Source organism: Somniosus microcephalus, unplaced genomic scaffold (assembly GCF_052327205.1).
Source record: "Somniosus microcephalus isolate GS21.2 unplaced genomic scaffold, FLI_Smic_1.0 unresolved_chr4, whole genome shotgun sequence".
NCBI lineage: Eukaryota > Metazoa > Chordata > Chondrichthyes > Squaliformes > Somniosidae > Somniosus > Somniosus microcephalus.
The window spans coordinates 50,078,595-50,099,286 of record NW_028225182.1 but is presented as its reverse complement, the minus strand read 5'-3'; the positions used below and the strand labels follow the sequence as shown (position 1 = coordinate 50,099,286).

The 20,692-nt window shown below is 56.2% G+C and overlaps 2 protein-coding genes and 1 long non-coding RNA gene across 7 annotated transcripts in view; 1 reads left to right on the top strand and 2 right to left on the bottom strand.

The window, feature by feature from the left end:
* chrne (cholinergic receptor, nicotinic, epsilon) overlaps positions 1-2,886 on the bottom strand; it is a 111,539-nt gene extending 108,653 nt beyond the window's left edge. Inside the window, exon 1 of one of the 2 annotated variants that reach the window (XM_085977526.1) lies at positions 2,760-2,886. In XM_085977526.1, the coding sequence (XP_085833652.1) occupies positions 2,760-2,802 (43 nt within the window). In that variant the 5' untranslated portion in view covers positions 2,803-2,886. Of the gene's footprint in view, positions 1-1,517; positions 1,565-2,759 lie in introns of those variants that run through there. The other variant, XM_085977527.1, reaches the window with a different exon arrangement.
* Positions 1,701-20,692, top strand: part of LOC147091067 (uncharacterized) — a 50,700-nt gene continuing 31,708 nt past the window's right edge. The window contains exon 1 of the long non-coding RNA XR_015075368.1: positions 1,701-2,142. This is a non-coding gene — a long non-coding RNA (uncharacterized LOC147091067). The remainder of the gene's footprint in view (positions 2,143-20,692) is intronic.
* LOC147091066 (sperm-egg fusion protein TMEM95-like) overlaps positions 12,780-20,692 on the bottom strand; it is a 49,371-nt gene continuing 41,458 nt past the window's right edge. For 3 of the 4 annotated variants that reach the window (XM_085977531.1, XM_085977529.1, XM_085977528.1), the window contains one exon: positions 12,780-13,139. In XM_085977531.1, the coding sequence (XP_085833657.1) occupies positions 12,790-13,139 (350 nt within the window). In that variant the 3' untranslated portion in view covers positions 12,780-12,789. The remainder of the gene's footprint in view (positions 13,140-20,692) is intronic. The other variant, XM_085977530.1, reaches the window with a different exon arrangement.

Genomic DNA, 20,692 nt, shown 5'->3' with positions numbered 1-20,692 from the left:
CAATTACTAAAGTGGCCTCACTTCAAAAAGTACTTCATTGGCTGTAAAGTGCTTTTAGACGTCCTGAGGTGGTGAAAGGTTCTGTGTATTTATTTATTTTTCTTTCTGTGAGAGATGTGCAAATGCTAGATAAACACAAAGGACTTTATTTTGGCCAAAGGGTGAAAACAGGAGCTAAACGGGTGCGGTGCGAATAAGGATCGCCTGTTTTTGAAAGGCCGGATTCAGTACACAATTTTCGGGCTAATTGACGAATATCATAATTTGAATGTGTCTGCAGGCACTAACCAGGAACCTGCAGGTTTAGCGCTCGAGGGCTCCTCGCACCCACGCCCACTGAAGGTGCGGAGTGCTCTGACTGGCACACGGCGGCACGTTGCAGGATGGCCCAGGGAGCGAGGGGGAGGCCGCATGAGTTCTCGGATGTGGCGCTGGAGCTCCTGACGGAGGAGGTCCAGAGGAGGAGGGACATCCTGTACCCGCAAGGGGGGGGATGGAGTCCGCCTCGCCCTCCTCTCCTGCAGCAGCTGGTGCTGCTCTGCCTGGCCTCATGTCTGTAATGATATCAGCAAATAGAGATGGTATTTGCCTGTTCGATTATGATGCCTTAACAGCATGTTTGCATGTATTGATTGCTTGTGCCTGACCAGCAGAGGGCATGTGACAGAGACAAGCAAGGCAGTTCAGTTTAGTTTCAGTTTCATTCTAGATGCATCACTAGCATGATGTCTCCTGTAAATGCTGTTAAAAGAGTTGAACAAGCTTTAGATTAAAAGACATTCTCTTTCATAAATGTCTCGTCATTGAACCCACAAAGAAATCAATACAATGTCCTCCTCCCATTCATCCTGCAGACCAAGGGTGGGAGGGGACCCCCCTAGCGAGACACCCACGGCCAAGCGCACACTTTCTCCTGGTGACTCCTGTAAGGTGGAGTAGCACAGCACTTAGGGGGAAAAATTCGGTATCGGCCCGTTTGGGGCGCTATTATTCGCGGTGCGCAAAGTTTAGCGCCTGGCGCTAATTATCGCCTCTAACGGCAAACTTGGCTTTTATCGCCCCTGGAGGTGATTGGAGCGCTAAATCAGGTGCTACACACCTCTCTTAAGGCGCTAAGGCCGAGGAGCGAGGCGCTACCTCACAGCGCTGGCGGAGCTCATGTGATGTCAGTCAGCAATGGAACACAGACACACTGGCGCCGGCCAGTTCTTAAAGGGGAGTTCTGACGAATGGTCATCGACCTGAAACGTTAACTCTGTTTCTCTCTTCACAGATGCTGCCTGACCTGCTGAGTTTCTCCTGCATTTTCTGTTTTTATCTTAAAGGGGAGGGTTGATCTTGCTCTCCATCCACATCCTGCTCATTGCAGCCTGAATCTCGGCCTGAATCTCTGCCTGGAGAGAGCTGTACATCAAATCTGCTGGAAAGAACAATGGAGAGGCCCAGGGAAAGAGCTCAGAGTGCAGCCCCCACAGTCTCTTCTAAATCGATACAAGGAAGGTCAAATCAAAACCAACCTGCAAAGTGCTGCTCAGTCCCCAAAACTCCTTCACACAGCGTTGAATCTCTCCAGAAGTCTCTCTCTCTCTCTCTCTCTCTCTCAGAAGGCGTGGTGCAAAAATGTCACTGACAAAAAAAGGCAGGAAGCGGTCGCCTTTAAATAGCGCTCCCCCAGTCCCTTCCTGACTGCAAAACGCTCCCCTCAACCTGTCATTGCTAGTGGCAGGCGGTAAGGCAGGGGGTAAGGCAGGGGGCGCCACTCAATTTCCAGTCTGGGGCGCTGACGGGGCGTTGTGCACTCGACTGACGTCACGATTTGCCGGCGCAGGAGATCGTGGTGGTATTGTTTAGCACCGCCGCAAAATGTCCGGTCAATTTCGTGAGAGGCGCAGATATCGCCGCGCCCGGGCGCTAGTTGCTTTGCGCTCCACTTAGCGCCCTCTTAAGGTGCAAACGGGTGGCGCTACCAACTGAATTTTTCCCCCATAATTTCTTTAGGTGATGTCCTCGGAGAATTGGCAGAATCGGTGTTGGTGAAGTCTTGACAAAGTGTCGCAGAAAGTCTCCCGACGTGTCTCAGAGGTCCTGTTCACAGCCCCGGCAGCAAAGTCCAGGAAGCGGGGGCCGTATCCCTTTAAAGGGGTGAGTATCCCCTTCAGTAACGCTTGAAATCGACTCCGTGTTCACCCCCAAACAGGAGAGGGGGTCAGCTGGAGAGCTCGCCACCAGACTGCCCATGCAGCCTCTTCAATGCGCGCTGGCAGGCATTTTAAAGTGGCAGTCGGCCGCTTAACGAGCCTCCGGGCGGCCGTTACTGGCGCCGGGCCGCAGCTCCTTTACTAAGATGGCGTCTTGCGCCAAACGCGGGCCGAACTGGCGTTTTAGTCTCAGGCATCATCCTGGCCCCCTCTTTAGCGCCTAAAGTATTCGGCGAAAATCGCCCCCTATGTAGCCGTTTTTTTTCTCTCTCTCCTTACACCTCTGGCAGGTTAGCCACCCGCCCACCAATACGTCTGCCGCTAAGTCGAGTACCTACCGGGAGCCAGCCTGGGTTCGTTCGTGGCATTTTAATTCCCGGTCTATGTACCCTCCGGGGGCGGGGGGGGGGAAACAAAACCTTCAAATGCAGGAATTATAAAACCCATCTGGAAGTAAGCATGCAACTTGGGAAAAAAACAAACTGCGAAGGAAAAAGAACAAGAATATTTCAACCCACTCCATTGGGTTTCCTTTTTTTTCCCTTCAAACCCTGCTCTTACCTTCGAAGATCAAGCAGAGGATCAGGAGAAGCGGCAGTGCCATGGTGAGCGGCCACTGCCCTTTCGCGAGTGTGCTGCTCTGCTGGCAAGGCGGGGGTTATTTTTGGGTCTCCGCCCGAGAAGTGCTGGCTTTCAGTTCCCATGTCGGCGGAGCCCCAGCTGTCGGGACGGCTCTCGAAAAGTTTCTGGGGCTGCCAGCTGCTGAGTTAACCCATTCCGCCCGGGCAACTCTATCTGTCCGGGGAACAGCTGGCCGTGGCCTCCCACCCCCCCCACCCCTCCCCCGTGGGGAGAGCAGTGGAGCTGGAAGAGTCGAGTTTGCCCTTTGCCTGGCTCACTGTGGCTACAGCTATCCCACAGCCCTGAGAACGTCACTAGCAACTTCACCCATACTGCAATTTTAAAGAGGGCAGAGAGAGCTTGTGGGCTTCACCTTCACAAATCTTTGAAGGTGGCAGGGCATGTTAAAAAAGCACCCGGGACCCTTGGCTTTTTAAATAGAGGCGAGAGTATAAAAGCCAGGTAGTTATGCTAAACCTTTCGTGTCCAATTCTGGGCACCACGCTTTAGGAAGGATGTCAAGGCCTTGGAGAGGGTGCAGAGGAGATTTACTGGACTGGCACCAGGGATGAGGGGCTTCAGTGATGTGGAGAGAGTGGAGAAGCTGGGGTTGTTCTCCTTAGAGCAGTGAAGGTTAAGAGGAGATTTAATCGAGGTGTTCCAAATCATGAAGGGTAAATAAGGGGAAACTGTTTCCAGTGGCAGGAGGGTCAGTAACCAGAGGATACAGATTGAAGATAATCGGCAAAAGAACCAGAGGGGAGATGAGATTTTTTTGTATGGCCCCTCCGACAGTGCGGCGCTCCCTCAGTACTGTCCCTCCGACAGTGCGGCGCTCCCTCAGTACTGTCCCTCCGACAGTGCGGCGCTCCCTCAGTACTGCCCCTCCGACAGTGCGGCGCTCCCTCAGTGCTGCCCCTCCGACAGTGCGGCGCTCCCTCAGTACTGCCCCTCCGACAGTGCGGCACTCCCTCAGCACTGCCCCTCTGACAGTGCGGCACTCCCTCAGTACTGCCCGTCCGACAGTGCGGCGCTCCCTCAGTACTGCCCCTCCGACAGTGCGGCGCTCCCTCAGTACTGCCCGTCCGACAGTGCGGCGCTCCCTCAGTACTGCCCGTCCGACAGTGCGGTGCTCCCTCAGTACTGCCCGTCCGACAGTGCGGCTCTCCCTCAGTACTGCCCCTCCAACAGTGCGGCGCTCCCACAGTACTGCCCCTCCGACAGTGCGGCGCTCCCTCAGTACTGCCCCTCCGACAGTGCGGCGCTCCCTCAGTACTGCCCCTCCGACAGTGCGGCGCTCCCTCAATACTGACCCTCCGACAGTGCGGCGCTCCCTCAGTACTGCCCCTCCAACAGTGCGGCGCTCCCACAGTACTGCCCCTCCGACAGTGCGGCACTCCCTCAGTACTGCCCCTCCGACAGTGCGGCGCTCCCTCAGTACTGCCCCTCCGACAGTGCGGCGCTCCCTCGGTACTGCCCGTCCGACAGTGCGGCGCTCCCTCAGTACTGCCCCTCCGACAGTGCGGCGCTCCCTCAGTACTGCCCCTCCGACAGTGCGGCGCTCCCTCAGTACTGCCCCTCCGACAGTGCGGCGCTCCCTCAGTACTGCCCCTCCGACAGTGCGGCGCTCCCTCAGTACTGCCCCTCCGACAGTGCGGTGCTCCCTCAGTACTGCCCCTCCGACAGTGTGGCGCTCCCTCAGTACTGCCCCTCCGACAGTGCGGCACTCCCTCAGTACTGCCCCTCCGACAGTGCGGCGCTCCCTCAGTACTGCCCCTCCGACAGTGCGGCGCTCCCTCAGTACTGCCCCTCCGACAGTGCGGCGCTCCCTCAGTACTGACCCTCCGACAGTGTGGCGCACCCTCAGTACTGCCCCTCCGACAGTGCGGCGCACCCTCAGTACTGCCGCTCCGACAGTGCGGCGCTCCCTCAGTACTGCCCCTCCGACAGTGCGGCGCTCCCTCAGTACTGCCCCCCTCCACTGGGATGCTGCACTGTCGGAGGGGCAGTGCTGAGGGAGCGCCGCACTGTCAGAGGTGCCGTCTTTCGAATGAGACGTTAAACCTAGGCCCCCGTCTGCTTTCGGGTAGATGTAAAAGATCCCACAGCCACTACTTTGAAGAAGAGCAGGGTGGAGTTCTCCCCGGTGTCCTGGGGCCAATATTTATCCCTCAACCAACATGATTAAAACACATTGACCTAGAAATTGGGTTGGTAGCGCCGGCGCTGAGCGCCTAAATAGACCTAGAATGGGGACTGCGGTGCTGCCAGGGGCCCTCGGAGCAGTCATGGATCGAGCTGACTTTTTCACACGTTCTGTGCAACAGAGCCCTCTTGTGGTGATGGGTGGGGCCGTTCTGCAGAATCCAAACTTCCCTTTAGGAAAAAGTTAACAAAACAACTTGGATTTATACAGCGCCTTTAACATAGAAAAAACCAAGGCGCTTCACAGGAGCGTTATCAAACAAAATTTGACACCGAGCCACATCAGGAGATATTAGGGCAGGTGACCAAAAGCTCGGTCAAAGAGGTCGGTTTTAAGGAGCATCTTAAAGAAAGGGAGAGAGGCGGAGAGGTTTAGGGAGGGAATTCCAGAGCTCGGGGCCCAGGCAGCTGAAGGCACGGCCGCCAATGGTGGAGCGATTAAAATCGGGGGATGCTCAAGAGGCCAGAATTGGAGGAGCGCAGAGATTTCGGAGGGTTGTGGGGCTGGAGGAGATTACAGAGATAGGGTGGGGCGAGGGCCATGGAGGAATTTGTAAACAAGGATGAGAATTTTGAAATCGAGGTGTTGCCGGACCGGGAGCCAATGTGGGTCAGCGAGCACAAGGGGTGATGGGTGAACGGGACTGGGTGTGAGTTAGGACACGGGGCAGTGAGCACAGGGGGTGATGGGTGAACGGGACTGGGTGTGAGTTAGGACACGGGGCAGTGAGCACAGGGGGTGATGGGTGAACGGGACTGGGTGTGAGTGAGGACACGGGGCAGTGAGCACAGGGGGTGATGGGTGAACGGGACTGGGTGCGAGTTAGGACACGGGGCAGTGAGCACAGGGGGTGATGGGTGAACGGGACTGGGTGTGAGTTAGGACACGGGGCAGTGAGCACAGGGGGTGATGGGTGAACGGGACTGGGTGTGAGTTAGGACACGGGGCAGTGAGCACCAGGGGGTGATGGGTGAACAGGACTCAGTGCGAGTTAGGACACGGGGCAGTGAGCACAGGGGGTGATGGGTGAACGGGACTCGGGGCGAGTTAGGACACGGGGCAGTGAGCACAGGGGGTGATGGGTGAACGGGACTGGGTGTGAGTTAGGACACGGGGCAGTGAGCACAGGGGGTGATGGGTGAACGGGACTGGGTGTGAGTTAGGACACGGGGCAGTGAGCACAGGGGGTGATGGGTGAACGGGACTGGGTGTGAGTTAGGACACGGGGCAGTGAGCACAGGGGGTGATGGGTGAACGGGACTGGGTGTGAGTTAGGACACGGGGCAGTGAGCACAGGGGGTGATGGGTGAACGGGACTGGGTGTGAGTTAGGACACGGGGCAGTGAGCACAGGGGTGATGGGTGAACGGGACTGGGTGTGAGTTAGGACACGGGGCAGTGAGCACAGGGGGTGATGGGTGAACGGGACTGGGTGCGAGTTAGGACACGGGTCAGTGAGCACAGGGGGTGATGGGTGAACGGGACTGGGTGTGAGTTAGGACACGGGGCAGTGAGCACAGTGGGTGATGGGTGAACGGGACTGGGTGCGAGTTAGGACACGGGTCAGTGAGCACGGGGTGATGGGTGAACGGGACTGGGTGTGAGTTAGGACACGGGGCAGCGAGCACAGGGGGTGATGGGTGAATGGGACTGGGTGTGAGTTAGGACACAGGGCAGTGAGCACAGGGGGTGATGGGTGAACGGGACTGGGTGTGAGTTAGGACACGGGGCAGTGAGCACAGGGGGTGATGGGTGAACGGGACTGGGTGCGAGTTAGGACACGGGGCAGTGAGCGCAGGGGGTGATGGGCGAACGGGACTCGGTGTGAGTTAGGACACGGGGCAGTGAGCACAGGGGGTGATGGGTGAACGGGACTGGGTGTGAGTTAGGACACGGGGCAGTGAGCACAGGGTGATGGGTGAACTGGACTTGGGGCGAGTTAGGACACGGGGCAGTGAGCACAGGGGGTGATGGGTGAACGGGACTGGGTGTGAGTTAGGACACGGGGCAGTGAGCAAAGGGGGTGATGGGTGAACGGGACTCGGTGTGAGTTAGGACACGGGGCAGTGAGCACGGGGTGATGGGTGAACGGGACTTGGTGCGAGTTAGGACACGGGGCAGTGAGCACAGGGGGTGATGGGCGAACGGGACTGGGTGTGAGTTAGGACACGGGGCAGTGAGCACGGGGTGATGGGTGAATGGGACTGGGTGCGAGTTAGGACACGGGGCAGTGAGCACAGGGGGTGATGGGTGAACGGGACTCGGTGTGAGTTAGGACACGGGGCAGTGAGCACAGGGGGTGATGGGTGAACGGGACTGGGTGTGAGTTAGGACACGGGGCAGTGAGCACAGGGGGTGATGGGTGAACGGGACTGGGTGTGAGTTAGGACACGGGGCAGTGAGCACAGGGGGTGATGGGTGAACGGGACTGGGTGCGAGTTAGGACACGGGGCAGTGAGCACAGGGGGTGATGGGTGAACAGGACTGGGTGTGAGTTAGGACACGGGGCAGTGAGCACAGGGGGTGATGGGTGAACGGGACTGGGTGTGAGTTAGGACACGGGGCAGTGAGCACAGGGGGTGATGGGTGAACGGGACTGGGTGTGAGTTAGGACACGGGGCAGTGAGCACAGGGGGTGATGGGTGAACGGGACTGGGTGTGAGTTAGGACACGGGGCAGTGAGCACAGGGGGTGATGGGTGAACGGGACTGGGTGTGAGTTAGGACACGGGGCAGTGAGCACCGGGGGTGATGGGTGAACGGGACTCGGTGCGAGTTAGGACACGGGGCAGTGAGCACAGGGGGTGATGGGTGAACGGGACTGGGTGTGAGTTAGGACACGGGGCAGTGAGCACAGGGGGTGATGGGTGAACGGGACTGGGTGTGAGTTAGGACACGGGGCAGTGAGCACAGGGGGTGATGGGTGAACGGGACTGGGTGTGAGTTAGGACACGGGGCAGTGAGCACAGGGGGTGATGGGTGAACGGGGCTTGGTGCGAGTTAGGACACGGGGCAGTGAGCACAGTGGGTGATGGGTGAACGGGGCTTGGTGTGAGTTAGGACACGGGGCAGTGAGCACAGGGGGTGATGGGTGAACGGGACTCGGTGTGAGTTAGGACACGGGGCAGTGAGCACAGGGGGTGATGGGTGAACGGGACTGGGTGCGAGTTAGGACACGGGGCAGTGAGCACAGGGGGTGATGGGTGAACGGGACTGGGTGCGAGTTAGGACACGGGGCAGTGAGCACAGGGGGTGATGGGTGAACGGGACTGGGTGTGAGTTAGGACACGGGGCAGTGAGCACAGGGGGTGATGGGTGAACGGGACTCGGTGTGAGTTAGGACACGGGGCAGTGAGCACAGGAGGTGATGGGTGAACGGGACTCGGTGCGAGTTAGGACACGGGGCAGTGAGCACAGGGGGCGATGGGTGAACGGGACTGGGTGTGAGTTAGGACACGGGGCAGTGTGCACAGGGGGTGATGGGTGAACGGGACTGGGTGTGAGTTAGGACACGGGGCAGTGAGCACGGGGGGTGATGGGTGAACGGGACTGGGTGTGAGTCAGGACACGGGGCAGTGAGCACAGGGGGTGATGGGTGAACGGGACTGGGTGCGAGTTAGGACACGGGGCAGTGAGCACGGGGTGATGGGTGAACAGGACTGGGTGTGAGTTAGGACACGGGGCAGTGAGCACAGGGGGTGATGGGTGAACAGGACTGGGTGTGAGTTAGGACACGGGGCAGTGAGCACAGGGGGTGATGGGTGAACGGGACTCGGTGAGAGTTAGGACACGGGGCAGTGAGCACAGGGGGTGATGGGTGAACGGGACTGGGTGTGAGTTAGGACACGGGGCAGTGAGCACAGGGGGTGATGGGTGAACGGGACTGGGTGCGAGTTAGGACACGGGGCAGTGAGCACAGGGGGTGATGGGTGAACGGGACTCAGTGCGAGTTAGGACACGGGGCAGTGAGCACGGGGGGTGATGGGTGAACGGGACTGGGTGTGAGTTAGGACACGGGGCAGTGAGCACAGGGGATGATGGGTGAACGGGACTCGGTGTGAGTTAGGACACGGGGCAGTGAGCACAGGGGGTGATGGGTGAACGGGACTGGGTGTGAGTTAGGACACGGGGCAGTGAGCACGGGGGGTGATGGGTGAACGGGACTGGGTGTGAGTTAGGACACGGGGCAGTGAGCACGGGGGGTGATGGGTGAACGGGTCTCGGTGTGAGTTAGGACACGGGGCAGTGAGCACAGGGGGTGATGGGTGAACGGGTCTCGGTGTGAGTTAGGACACGGGGCAGTGAGCACAGGGGGTGATGGGTGAATGGGACTGGGTGTGAGTTAGGACACGGGGCAGTGAGCACAGGGGGTGATGGGTGAACGGGACTGGGTGTGAGTTAGGACACGGGGCAGTGAGCACGGGGGGTGATGGGTGAACGGGACTGGGTGTGAGTTAGGACACGGGGCAGTGAGCACAGGGGGTGATGGGTGAACGGGACTGGGTGTGAGTTAGGACACGGGGCAGTGAGCACAGGGGTGATGGGTGAACGGGACTGGGTGTGAGTTAGGACACGGGGCAGTGAGCACAGGGGGTGATGGGTGAACGGGACTGGGTGCGAGTTAGGACACGGGTCAGTGAGCACAGGGGGTGATGGGTGAACGGGACTGGGTGTGAGTTAGGACACGGGGCAGTGAGCACAGTGGGTGATGGGTGAACGGGACTGGGTGCGAGTTAGGACACGGGTCAGTGAGCACGGGGTGATGGGTGAACGGGACTGGGTGTGAGTTAGGACACGGGGCAGCGAGCACAGGGGGTGATGGGTGAATGGGACTGGGTGTGAGTTAGGACACAGGGCAGTGAGCACAGGGGGTGATGGGTGAACGGGACTGGGTGTGAGTTAGGACACGGGGCAGTGAGCACGGGGTGATGGGTGAACGGGACTGGGTGCGAGTTAGGACACGGGGCAGTGAGCGCAGGGGGTGATGGGCGAACGGGACTCGGTGTGAGTTAGGACACGGGGCAGTGAGCACAGGGGGTGATGGGTGAACGGGACTGGGTGTGAGTTAGGACACGGGGCAGTGAGCACAGGGGGTGATGGGTGAACGGGACTGGGTGTGAGTTAGGACACGGGGCAGTGAGCACAGGGGGTGATGGGTGAACGGGACTCGGTGTGAGTTAGGACACGGGGCAGTGAGCACGGGGTGATGGGTGAACGGGACTTGGTGCGAGTTAGGACACGGGGCAGTGAGCACAGGGGGTGCTGGGTGAACGGGACTGGGTGTGAGTTAGGACACGGGGCAGTGAGCACAGGGGGTGATGGGCGAACGGGACTGGGTGTGAGTTAGGACACGGGGCAGTGAGCACGGGGTGATGGGTGAATGGGACTGGGTGCGAGTTAGGACACGGGGCAGTGAGCACAGGGGGTGATGGGTGAACGGGACTCGGTGTGAGTTAGGACACGGGGCAGTGAGCACAGGGGGTGATGGGTGAACGGGACTGGGTGTGAGTTAGGACACGGGGCAGTGAGCACAGGGGGTGATGGGTGAACGGGACTGGGTGTGAGTTAGGACACGGGGCAGTGAGCACAGGGGGTGATGGGTGAACGGGACTGGGTGCGAGTTAGGACACGGGGCAGTGAGCACAGGGGGTGATGGGTGAACAGGACTGGGTGTGAGTTAGGACACGGGGCAGTGAGCACAGGGGGTGATGGGTGAACGGGACTGGGTGTGAGTTAGGACACGGGGCAGTGAGCACAGGGGGTGATGGGTGAACGGGACTGGGTGTGAGTTAGGACACGGGGCAGTGAGCACAGGGGGTGATGGGTGAACGGGACTGGGTGTGAGTTAGGACACGGGGCAGTGAGCACAGGGGGTGATGGGTGAACGGGACTGGGTGTGAGTTAGGACACGGGGCAGTGAGCACCGGGGGTGATGGGTGAACGGGACTCGGTGCGAGTTAGGACACGGGGCAGTGAGCACAGGGGGTGATGGGTGAACGGGACTGGGTGTGAGTTAGGACACGGGGCAGTGAGCACAGGGGGTGATGGGTGAACGGGACTGGGTGTGAGTTAGGACACGGGGCAGTGAGCACAGGGGGTGATGGGTGAACGGGACTGGGTGTGAGTTAGGACACGGGGCAGTGAGCACAGGGGGTGATGGGTGAACGGGGCTTGGTGCGAGTTAGGACACGGGGCAGTGAGCACAGTGGGTGATGGGTGAACGGGGCTTGGTGTGAGTTAGGACACGGGGCAGTGAGCACAGGGGGTGATGGGTGAACGGGACTCGGTGTGAGTTAGGACACGGGGCAGTGAGCACAGGGGGTGATGGGTGAACGGGACTGGGTGCGAGTTAGGACACGGGGCAGTGAGCACAGGGGGTGATGGGTGAACGGGACTGGGTGCGAGTTAGGACACGGGGGCAGTGAGCACAGGGGGTGATGGGTGAACGGGACTGGGTGTGAGTTAGGACACGGGGCAGTGAGCACAGGGGGTGATGGGTGAACGGGACTCGGTGTGAGTTAGGACACGGGGCAGTGAGCACAGGAGGTGATGGGTGAACGGGACTCGGTGCGAGTTAGGACACGGGACAGTGAGCACAGGGGGCGATGGGTGAACGGGACTGGGTGTGAGTTAGGACACGGGGCAGTGTGCACAGGGGGTGATGGGTGAACGGGACTGGGTGTGAGTTAGGACACGGGGCAGTGAGCACGGGGGGTGATGGGTGAACGGGACTGGGTGTGAGTCAGGACACGGGGCAGTGAGCACAGGGGGTGATGGGTGAACGGGACTGGGTGCGAGTTAGGACACGGGGCAGTGAGCACAGGGGGTGATGGGTGAACAGGACTGGGTGTGAGTTAGGACACGGGGCAGTGAGCACAGGGGGTGATGGGTGAACGGGACTGGGTGTGAGTTAGGACACGGGGCAGTGAGCACAGGGGGTGATGGGTGAACGGGTCTCGGTGTGAGTTAGGACACGGGGCAGTGAGCACAGGGGGTGATGGGTGAACGGGACTGGGTGTGAGTTAGGACACGGGGCAGTGAGCACAGGGGGTGATGGGTGAACGGGACTCGGTCGGTGCGAGTTAGGACACAGGGCAGCTGAGTTTTGGATGAGCTCAGGTTTACGGAGGGTGGAAGGATGGCCAGGACAGTACTGGAATAGTCGAGTCCAGAGGTGAAAAAACACCTGTAGTTTCGCTCCATTCCTACCCAAATTGGCTGCCGCGTTTCCTACATTACAACAGTGACTACACTTCAAAAGTACTTCATTGGCTGTAAAGCGCTTTGGGACGTCCGGAGGTCGTGAAAGGCGCTGGAGAAATGCAAGTTCTCTCTTCTTTATACATCCCAATTTCCCCCTAGGATAGTATGAGCCACAACTCATAGTCTCGGGATAAGGTGTCGGCCATTTAGGACTGAGATGAGGAGAAATTTCTTCACTCAGCGGGTGGTGAATCTTTGGAATTCTCTGCCCCAGAGGGCTGTGGAGGCTCAGTCGTTGAGTATATTCAAGACTGAGATCGATAGATTTTTGGACTCTAGGGGAATCGAGGGATATGGCGATCGGGCGGGAAAGTGGAGATGAGGTCGAAGGTCAGCCATGATCTTACTGAATGGCGGTGCAGGCTCGAGGGGCCGAATGGCCGACTGCTGCTCCTAATTCTTATCTTAACTCTAGTTCCCCCACGGCCCACCCCCTCAGACTAGCCACCCCACGGTCTATATATACAACAAATAAACACGGCCAGTACACCTAGTGTATCACTTCATTTATTGCGGAGTTTGAGGCTTACGGTCAGTTCAAGATACGACAATCCGAAGCCTATTACCAGGCAGTAGCAGATCCAGGGGCGGGTGTTCTTCACATCAATGTAATAACTTCTTACTAGAGTCCCGCAACTGACCTGCGAATTGAGTCCAGTTTCAAACAAGCCTAATGTTCCTACGTGATTTAACGGCAGTAAATTGGGATTTAGACAACGGGACGGCATCGTAACCTGATCGTACGTCGCACTTTTATGTTGCCGCTTGATTCTGAGGCGCACGGTCCATGTGTGTGTAAAACTCGGCCCTTTATTCAACCTCTGCATGCGCCTTATCTCGGAACCTTCTTGATCTGTTGGGGTAATTTTAAGAAAAACAGGAAGTTTATTACGAAAGTACAGAAAAATACTGCGGATGCTGGAAATCTGCGGGTCAGACGGCATCTGTGGAAAGAGAAACAGAGTTAACGTTTCAGGTCGATGGCCTCTCGTCAGAAAGAAAGAATTCGCGCCTTTCACGACCACCGGATGTCCCAAAGCGCTTTACAGACAATAAGTACTTTTTTTTTAAGTGTAGAGACTGTTGTAATGTAGGAAACGCGGCAGCCAATTTGCGCACAGCAAGCTCCCACAAACAGCAATGTGATAATGACCGGATCATCTGTTTTAGTGATGATGGGTGAGGGATAAATATTGGTCCCAGGACACCGGGGATAACCCCTGCTCTTCTTCAAATAGTGGCTGCTGGATCTTTTATTTCCCATGAGAGGTCAGGAAAATAACAAAAAGCAGAAGGTCTGTGATACGGTGGTGGGCAGGAGGTTTATTATCTCACAGTGACAGCTCCCAGACTACAGTCAGCCTTTGAGCTTCGCTCCACTCTCCACTAAAGGTGAGTCTGGCTGAGGGAGGTTTGGATTGGAACTCACTTCTGAATGTCATTGAGATTTACGCCTGAGTTAAATTCCCTTAAATTTAAACAACGTACTAGTAAACACAGTGAGGTTTCAAAGACTGAGATAGGCTGCAAATGTTTTATCACAGAATTAATTTTTCGTTTCTTTTTCGATCAGCATGAATTTGTTGTACTCAAGGGGAACAGCGATAGTGCTGGGAAATGGAAAAAACAGACAGCTCCCCATCAAACACTCCCAGGGCAGGTACAGCCTGGGTTACATACAGAGTAAAGCTCCCTCTGCACTGTCCCATCAAACACTCCCAGGGCAGGTACAGCACGGATTAGATACAGAGTAAAGCTCCCTCTACACTGTCCCATCAAACACTCCCAGGGCAGGTACAGCACGGGTGAGATACAGAGTAAAGCTCCCTCTACACTGTCCCATCAAACACTCCCAGGGCAGGTACAGCACGGGTTAGATACAGAGTAAATCTCCCTCTACACTGTCCCATCAAACACTCCCAGGGCAGGTACAGCACGGGTTAGATACAGAGTAAAGCTCCCTCTACACTGTCCCATCAAACACTCCCAGGGCAGGTACAGCACGGGTTAGATACAGAGTAAAGCTCCCTCTACACTGTCCCATCAAACATTCCCAGGGCTGGTACAGCACGGGTTAGATACAGAGTAAAGCTCCCTCTACACTGTCCCATCAAACACTCCCAGGGCAGGTACAGCACGGGTTAGATACAGAGTAAAGCTCCCTCTACACTGTCGCATCAAACACTCCCAGGGCAGGTACAGCACGGGTTAGATACAGAGTAAAGATCCCTCTACATTGTCCCATCACACACTCCCAGGGCAGGTGGAGCACGGGTTAGATACAGAGTCAAGCTCCCTCTACACTGTCCCATCAAACACTCCCAGGGCAGGTGGAGCACGGGATAGATACAGAGTAAAGCTCCCTCTACACTGTCCCATCACACACTCCCAGGGCAGGTGGAGCACGGGTTAGATACAGAGTAAAGCTCCCTCTACACTGTCCCATCACACACTCCCAGGGCAGGTACAGCACGGGATAGATACAGAGTAAAGCTCCCTCTACACGGTCCCATCAAACGCTCCCAGGGCAGGTACAGCACGGGTTAGATACAGAGTAAAGCTCCCTCTACACTGTCCCATCAAACACTCCCAGGGCAGTTGGAGCATGGGTTAGATACAGAGTAAAGCTCCCTCTACACTGTCCCATCAAACACTCCCAGGGCAGTTGGAGCATGGGTTAGATACAGAGTAAAGCTCCCTCTACACTGTCCCATCAAACACTCCCAGGGCAGGTACAGCACGGGTTAGATACAGAGTAAAGCTCCCTCTACACTGTCCCATCAAACACTCCCAGGGCAGGTACAGCACAGGGTTAGATACAGAGTAAAGCTCCCTCTACACTGTCCCATCAAACACTCCCAGGGCAGGTACAGCACGGGTTAGATACAGAGTAAAGCTCCCTCTACACTGTCCCATCAAATACTCCCAGGGCAGGTACAGCGCGGGTTAGATACAGAGTAAAGCTCCCTCTACACTGTCCCATCAAACACTCCCAGGGCAGGTACAGCGCAGGTTAGATACAGAGTAAAGCTCCCTCTACACTGTCCCATCAAACACTCCCAGGGCAGGTACAGCATGGGTTAGATACAGAGTAAAGCTCCCTCTACACTGTCACATCAAACACTCGCAGAGCAGGTACAGAACGGGTTAGATACAGAGTAAAGCTCACTCTACACTGTCCCATCAAACACTCCCAGGGCAGGGACAGCACGGGTTAGATACAGAGTAAAGCTCCCTCTACACTGTCCCATCAAACACTCCCGGGGCAGGTACAGCACGGGTTAGATACAGAGTAAAGCTCCCTCTACACTGTCCCATCACACACTCCCAGGGCAGGTACAGCACGGGTGAGATACAGAGTAAAGCTCCCATAACACTGTCCCATCACACACTCCCAGGGCAGGTACAGCACGGGTTAGATACAGAGTAAAGCTCCCTCTACACCGTCCCATCAAACACTCCCAGGGCAGGTACAGCACGGGTTAGATACAGAGTAAAGCTCCCTCTACACTGTCCCATCAAACACTCCCAGGGCAGGTACAGCACGGGATAGATACAGAGTAAAGCTCCCTCTGCACTGTCCCATCACACACTCCCAGGGCAGGTGGAGCACGGTTAGATACAGAGTAAAGCTCCCTCTACACTGTCCCATCAAACACTCCCAGGGCAGGTGGAGCACGGGATAGATACAGAGTAAAGCTCCCTCTACACTGTCCCATCACACACTCCCAGGGCAGGTGGAGCACGGGTTAGATACAGAGTAAATCTCCCTCTACACTGTCCCGTCACACACTCCCAGGGCAGGTACAGCACGGGATAGATACAGAGTAAAGCTCCATCTACACGGTCCCATCAAACACTCCCAGGGCAGGTACAGCACGGGTTAGATACAGAGTAAAGCTCCCTCTACACTGTCCCATCACACACTCCCACGGCAGGGACAGCACAGGTTACATACAGAGTAAAGCTCCCTCTACACTGTCCCATCACACACTCCCAGGGCAGGTAAAGCACGGGATAGATACAGAGTAAAGCTCCCTCTACACTGTCCCATCAAACACTCCCAGGGCAGGTACAGCACAGGTTAGATACAGAGTAAAGCTCCCTCCACACTGTCCCATCAAACACTCCCAGGGCAGCTGGAGCATGGGTTAGATACAGAGTAAAGCTCCCTCTACACTGTCCCATCACACACTCCCAGGGCAGGTACAGCATGGGTTAGATACAGAGTATAGCTCCCTCTACACTGTCCCATCAAACACTCCCGGGGCAGGTGGAGCATGGGTTAGATACAGGGTAAAGCTCCCTCTACACTGTCCGATCAAACACTCCCAGGGCAGGTACAGCACGGGTTAGATACAGAGTAAAGCTCACTCTACAGTGTCCCCATCACACACTCCCAGGGCAGGTGGAGCATGGGTTAGATACAGAGTAAAGCTCCCTCTACACTGTCCCATCAAACACTGCCAGGGCAGGTACAGCACGGGTTAGATACAGAGTAAAGCTCCCTCTACACTGTCCCATCAAACACTCCCAGGGCAGGTGGAGCATGGGTTAGATACAGAGTAAAGCTCCCTCTACACTGTCCCATCAAACACTCCCAGGGCAGGTACAGCACGGGTTAGATACAGAGTAAAGCTCCCTCTACACTGTCCCATCAAACACTCCCAGGGCAGGTACAGCACAGGGTTAGATACAGAGTAAAGCTCCCTCTACACTGTCCCATCAAACACTCCCAGGGCAGGTACAGCACGGGTTAGATACAGAGTAAAGCTCCCTCTACACTGTCCCATCAAACACTCCCAGGGCAGGTACAGCGCGGGTTAGATACAGAGTAAAGCTCCCTCTGCACTGTCCCATCAAACACTCCCAGGGCAGGTACAGCGCGGGTTAGATACAGAGTAAAGCTCCCTCTACACTGTCCCATCACACACTCCCAGGGCAGGTACAGCACGGGTTAGATACAGAGTAAAGCTCCCTCTACACTGTCCCATCACACACTCCCAGGGCAGGTACAGCACGGGTTAGATACAGAGTAAAGCTCCCTCAACACTGTCCCATCAAACACTCCCACGGCAGGTACAGCATGGGTTAGATACAGAGTAAAGCTCCCTCTACACTGTCCCATCACACACTCCCAGGGCAGGTGGAGCATGGGTTAGATACAGAGTAAAGCTCCATCTACACTGTCCCATCAAACACTCCCAGGGCAGGTACAGCACGGGTTAGATACAGAGTAAAGCTCCCTCTACACTGTCCCATCAAACACTCCCAGGGCAGGTACAGCACGGGTTAGATACAGAGTAAAGCACCCTCTATACTGTCCCATCAAACACTCCCAGGGCAGGTACAGCACAAGTTAGATACAGAGTAATGCTCCCTCTACACTGTCCGATCAAACACTCCCAGGGCAGGTACAGCACAGGTTAGATACAGAGTAAAGCTCCCTCTATGCTGTCCCATCAAACACTCCCAGGGCAGGTACAGCACGGGTTAGATACAGAGTAAAGCTCCCTCTACACTGCCCCATCAAACACTCCCAGGGCAGGTAAAGCACGGGTTAGATACAGAGTAAAGCTCCCTCTACACTGTCCCATCACACACTCCCAGGGCAGGTACAGCACGGGTTAGGTACAGAGTAAATCTCCCTCTGCATTATCCTATCAAACACTCCCAGGGCAGGTACAGCACGGGTTAGATACAGAGTAAATCTCCCTCTGCACTGTCCCATCAAACACTCCCAGGGCAGGTACAGCACGGGATAGATACAGAGTAAAGCTCCCTCTACATTGTCCCATCACACACTCCCAGGGCAGGTGGAGCACGGGTTAGATACAGAGTCAAGCTCCCTCTACACTGTCCCATCAAACACTCCCAGGGCAGGTGGAGCACGGGATAGATACAGAGTAAAGCTCCCTCTACACTGTCCCATCACACACTCCCAGGGCAGGTGGAGCACGGGTTAGATACAGAGTAAAGCTCCCTCTACACTGTCCCATCACACACTCCCAGGGCAGGTACAGCACGGGATAGATACAGAGTAAAGCTCCCTCTACACGGTCCCATCAAACGCTCCCAGGGCAGGTACAGCACGGGTTAGATACAGAGTAAAGCTCCCTCTACACGGTCCCATCACACACTCCCACGGCAGGTACAGCACAGGTTACATACAGAGTAAAGCTCCCTCTACACTGTCCCATCACACACTCCCAGGGCAGGTACAGCACGGGTTAGATACAGAGTAAAGCTCCCTCTACACTGTCCCATCAAACACTCCCAGGGCAGGTACAGCACAGGTTAGATACAGAGTAAAGCTCCCTCCACACTGTCCCATCAAACACTCCCAGGGCAGGTGAAGCATGGGTTAGATACAGAGTAAAGCTCCCTCTACACTGTCCCATCACACACTCCCAGGGCAGGTACAGCATAGGTTAGATACAGAGTAAAGCTCCTTCTACACTGTCCCATCAAACACTCCCAGGGCAGGTGGAGCATGGGTTAGATACAGGGTAAAGCTCCCTCTACACTGTCCCATCAAACACTCCCAGGGCAGGTACAGCATGGGTTAGATACAGAGTAAAGCTCACTCTACACTGTCCCCATCACACACTCCCAGGGCAGGTGGAGCATGGGTTAGATACAGAGTAAAGCTCCCTCTACACTGTCCCATCAAACACTGCCAGGGCAGGTACAGCACGGGTTAGATACAGAGTAAAGCTCCCTCTACACTGTCCCATCAAACACTCCCAGGGCAGTTGTAGCATGGGTTAGATACAGAGTAAAGCTCCCTCTACACTGTCCCATCAAACACTCCCAGGGCAGGTACAGCACGGGTTAGATACAGAGTAAAGCTCCCTCTACACTGTCCCATCAAACACTCCCAGGGCAGGTACAGCACAGGGTTAGATACAGAGTAAAGCTCCCTCTACACTGTCCCATCAAACACTCCCAGGGCAGGTACAGCACGGGTTAGATACAGAGTAAAGCTCCCTCTACACTGTCCCATCAAATACTCCCAGGGCAGGTACAGCGCGGGTTAGATACAGAGTAAAGCTCCCTCTACACTGTCCCATTAAACACTCCCAGGGCAGGTACAGCGCAGGTTAGATACAGAGTAAAGCTCCCTCTACACTGTCCCATCAAACACTCCCAGGGCAGGTACAGCATGGGTTAGATACAGAGTAAAGCTCCCTCTACACTGTCACATCAAACACTCGCAGAGCAGGTACAGAACGGGTTAGATACAGAGTAAAGCTCACTCTACACTGTCCCATCAAACACTCCCAGGGCAGGGACAGCACGGGTTAGATACAGAGTAAAGCTCCCTCTACACTGTCCCATCAAACACTCCCGGGGCAGGTACAGCACGGGTTAGATACAGAGTAAAGCTCCCTCTACACTGTCCCATCACACACTCCCAGGGCAGGTACAGCACGGGTGAGATACAGAGTAAAGCTCCCATAACACTGTCCCATCACACACTCCCAGGGCAGGTACAGCACGGGTTAGATACAGAGTAAAGCTCCCTCTACACTGTCCCATCAAACACTCCCAGGGCAGGTACAGCACGGGTTAGATACAGAGTAAAGCTCCCTCTACACTGTCCCATCAAACACTCCCAGGGCAGGTACAGCACGGGATAGATACAGAGTAAAGCTCCCTCTGCACTGTCCCATCACACACTCCCAGGGCAGGTGGAGCACGGTTAGATACAGAGTAAAGCTCCCTCTACACTGTCCCATCAAACACTCCCAGGGCAGGTGGAGCACGGGATAGATACAGAGTAAAGCTCCCTCTACACTGTCCCATCACACACTCCCAGGGCAGGTGGAGCACGGGTTAGATACAGAGTAAATCTCCCTCTACACTGTCCCGTCACACACTCCCAGGGCAGGTACAGCACGGGATAGATACAGAGTAAAGCTCCCTCTACACGGTCCCATCAAACACTCCCAGGGCAGGTACAGCACGGGTTAGATACAGAGTAAAGCTCCCTCTACACTGTCCCATCACACACTCCCACGGCAGGGACAGCACAGGTTACATACAGAGTAAAGCTCCCTCTACACTGTCCCATCACACACTCCCAGGGCAGGTAAAGCACGGGATAGATACAGAGTAAAGCTCCCTCTACACTGTCCCATCAAACACTCCCAGGGCAGGTACAGCACAGGTTAGATACAGAGTAAAGCTCCCTCCACACTGTCCCATCAAACACTCCCAGGGCAGCTGGAGCATGGGTTAGATACAGAGTAAAGCTCCCTCTACACTGTCCCATCACACACTCCCAGGGCAGGTACAGCATGGGTTAGATACAGAGTAAAGCTCCCTCTACACTGTCCCATCAAACACTCCCGGGGCAGGTGGAGCATGGGTTAGATACAGTGTAAAGCTCCCTCTACACTG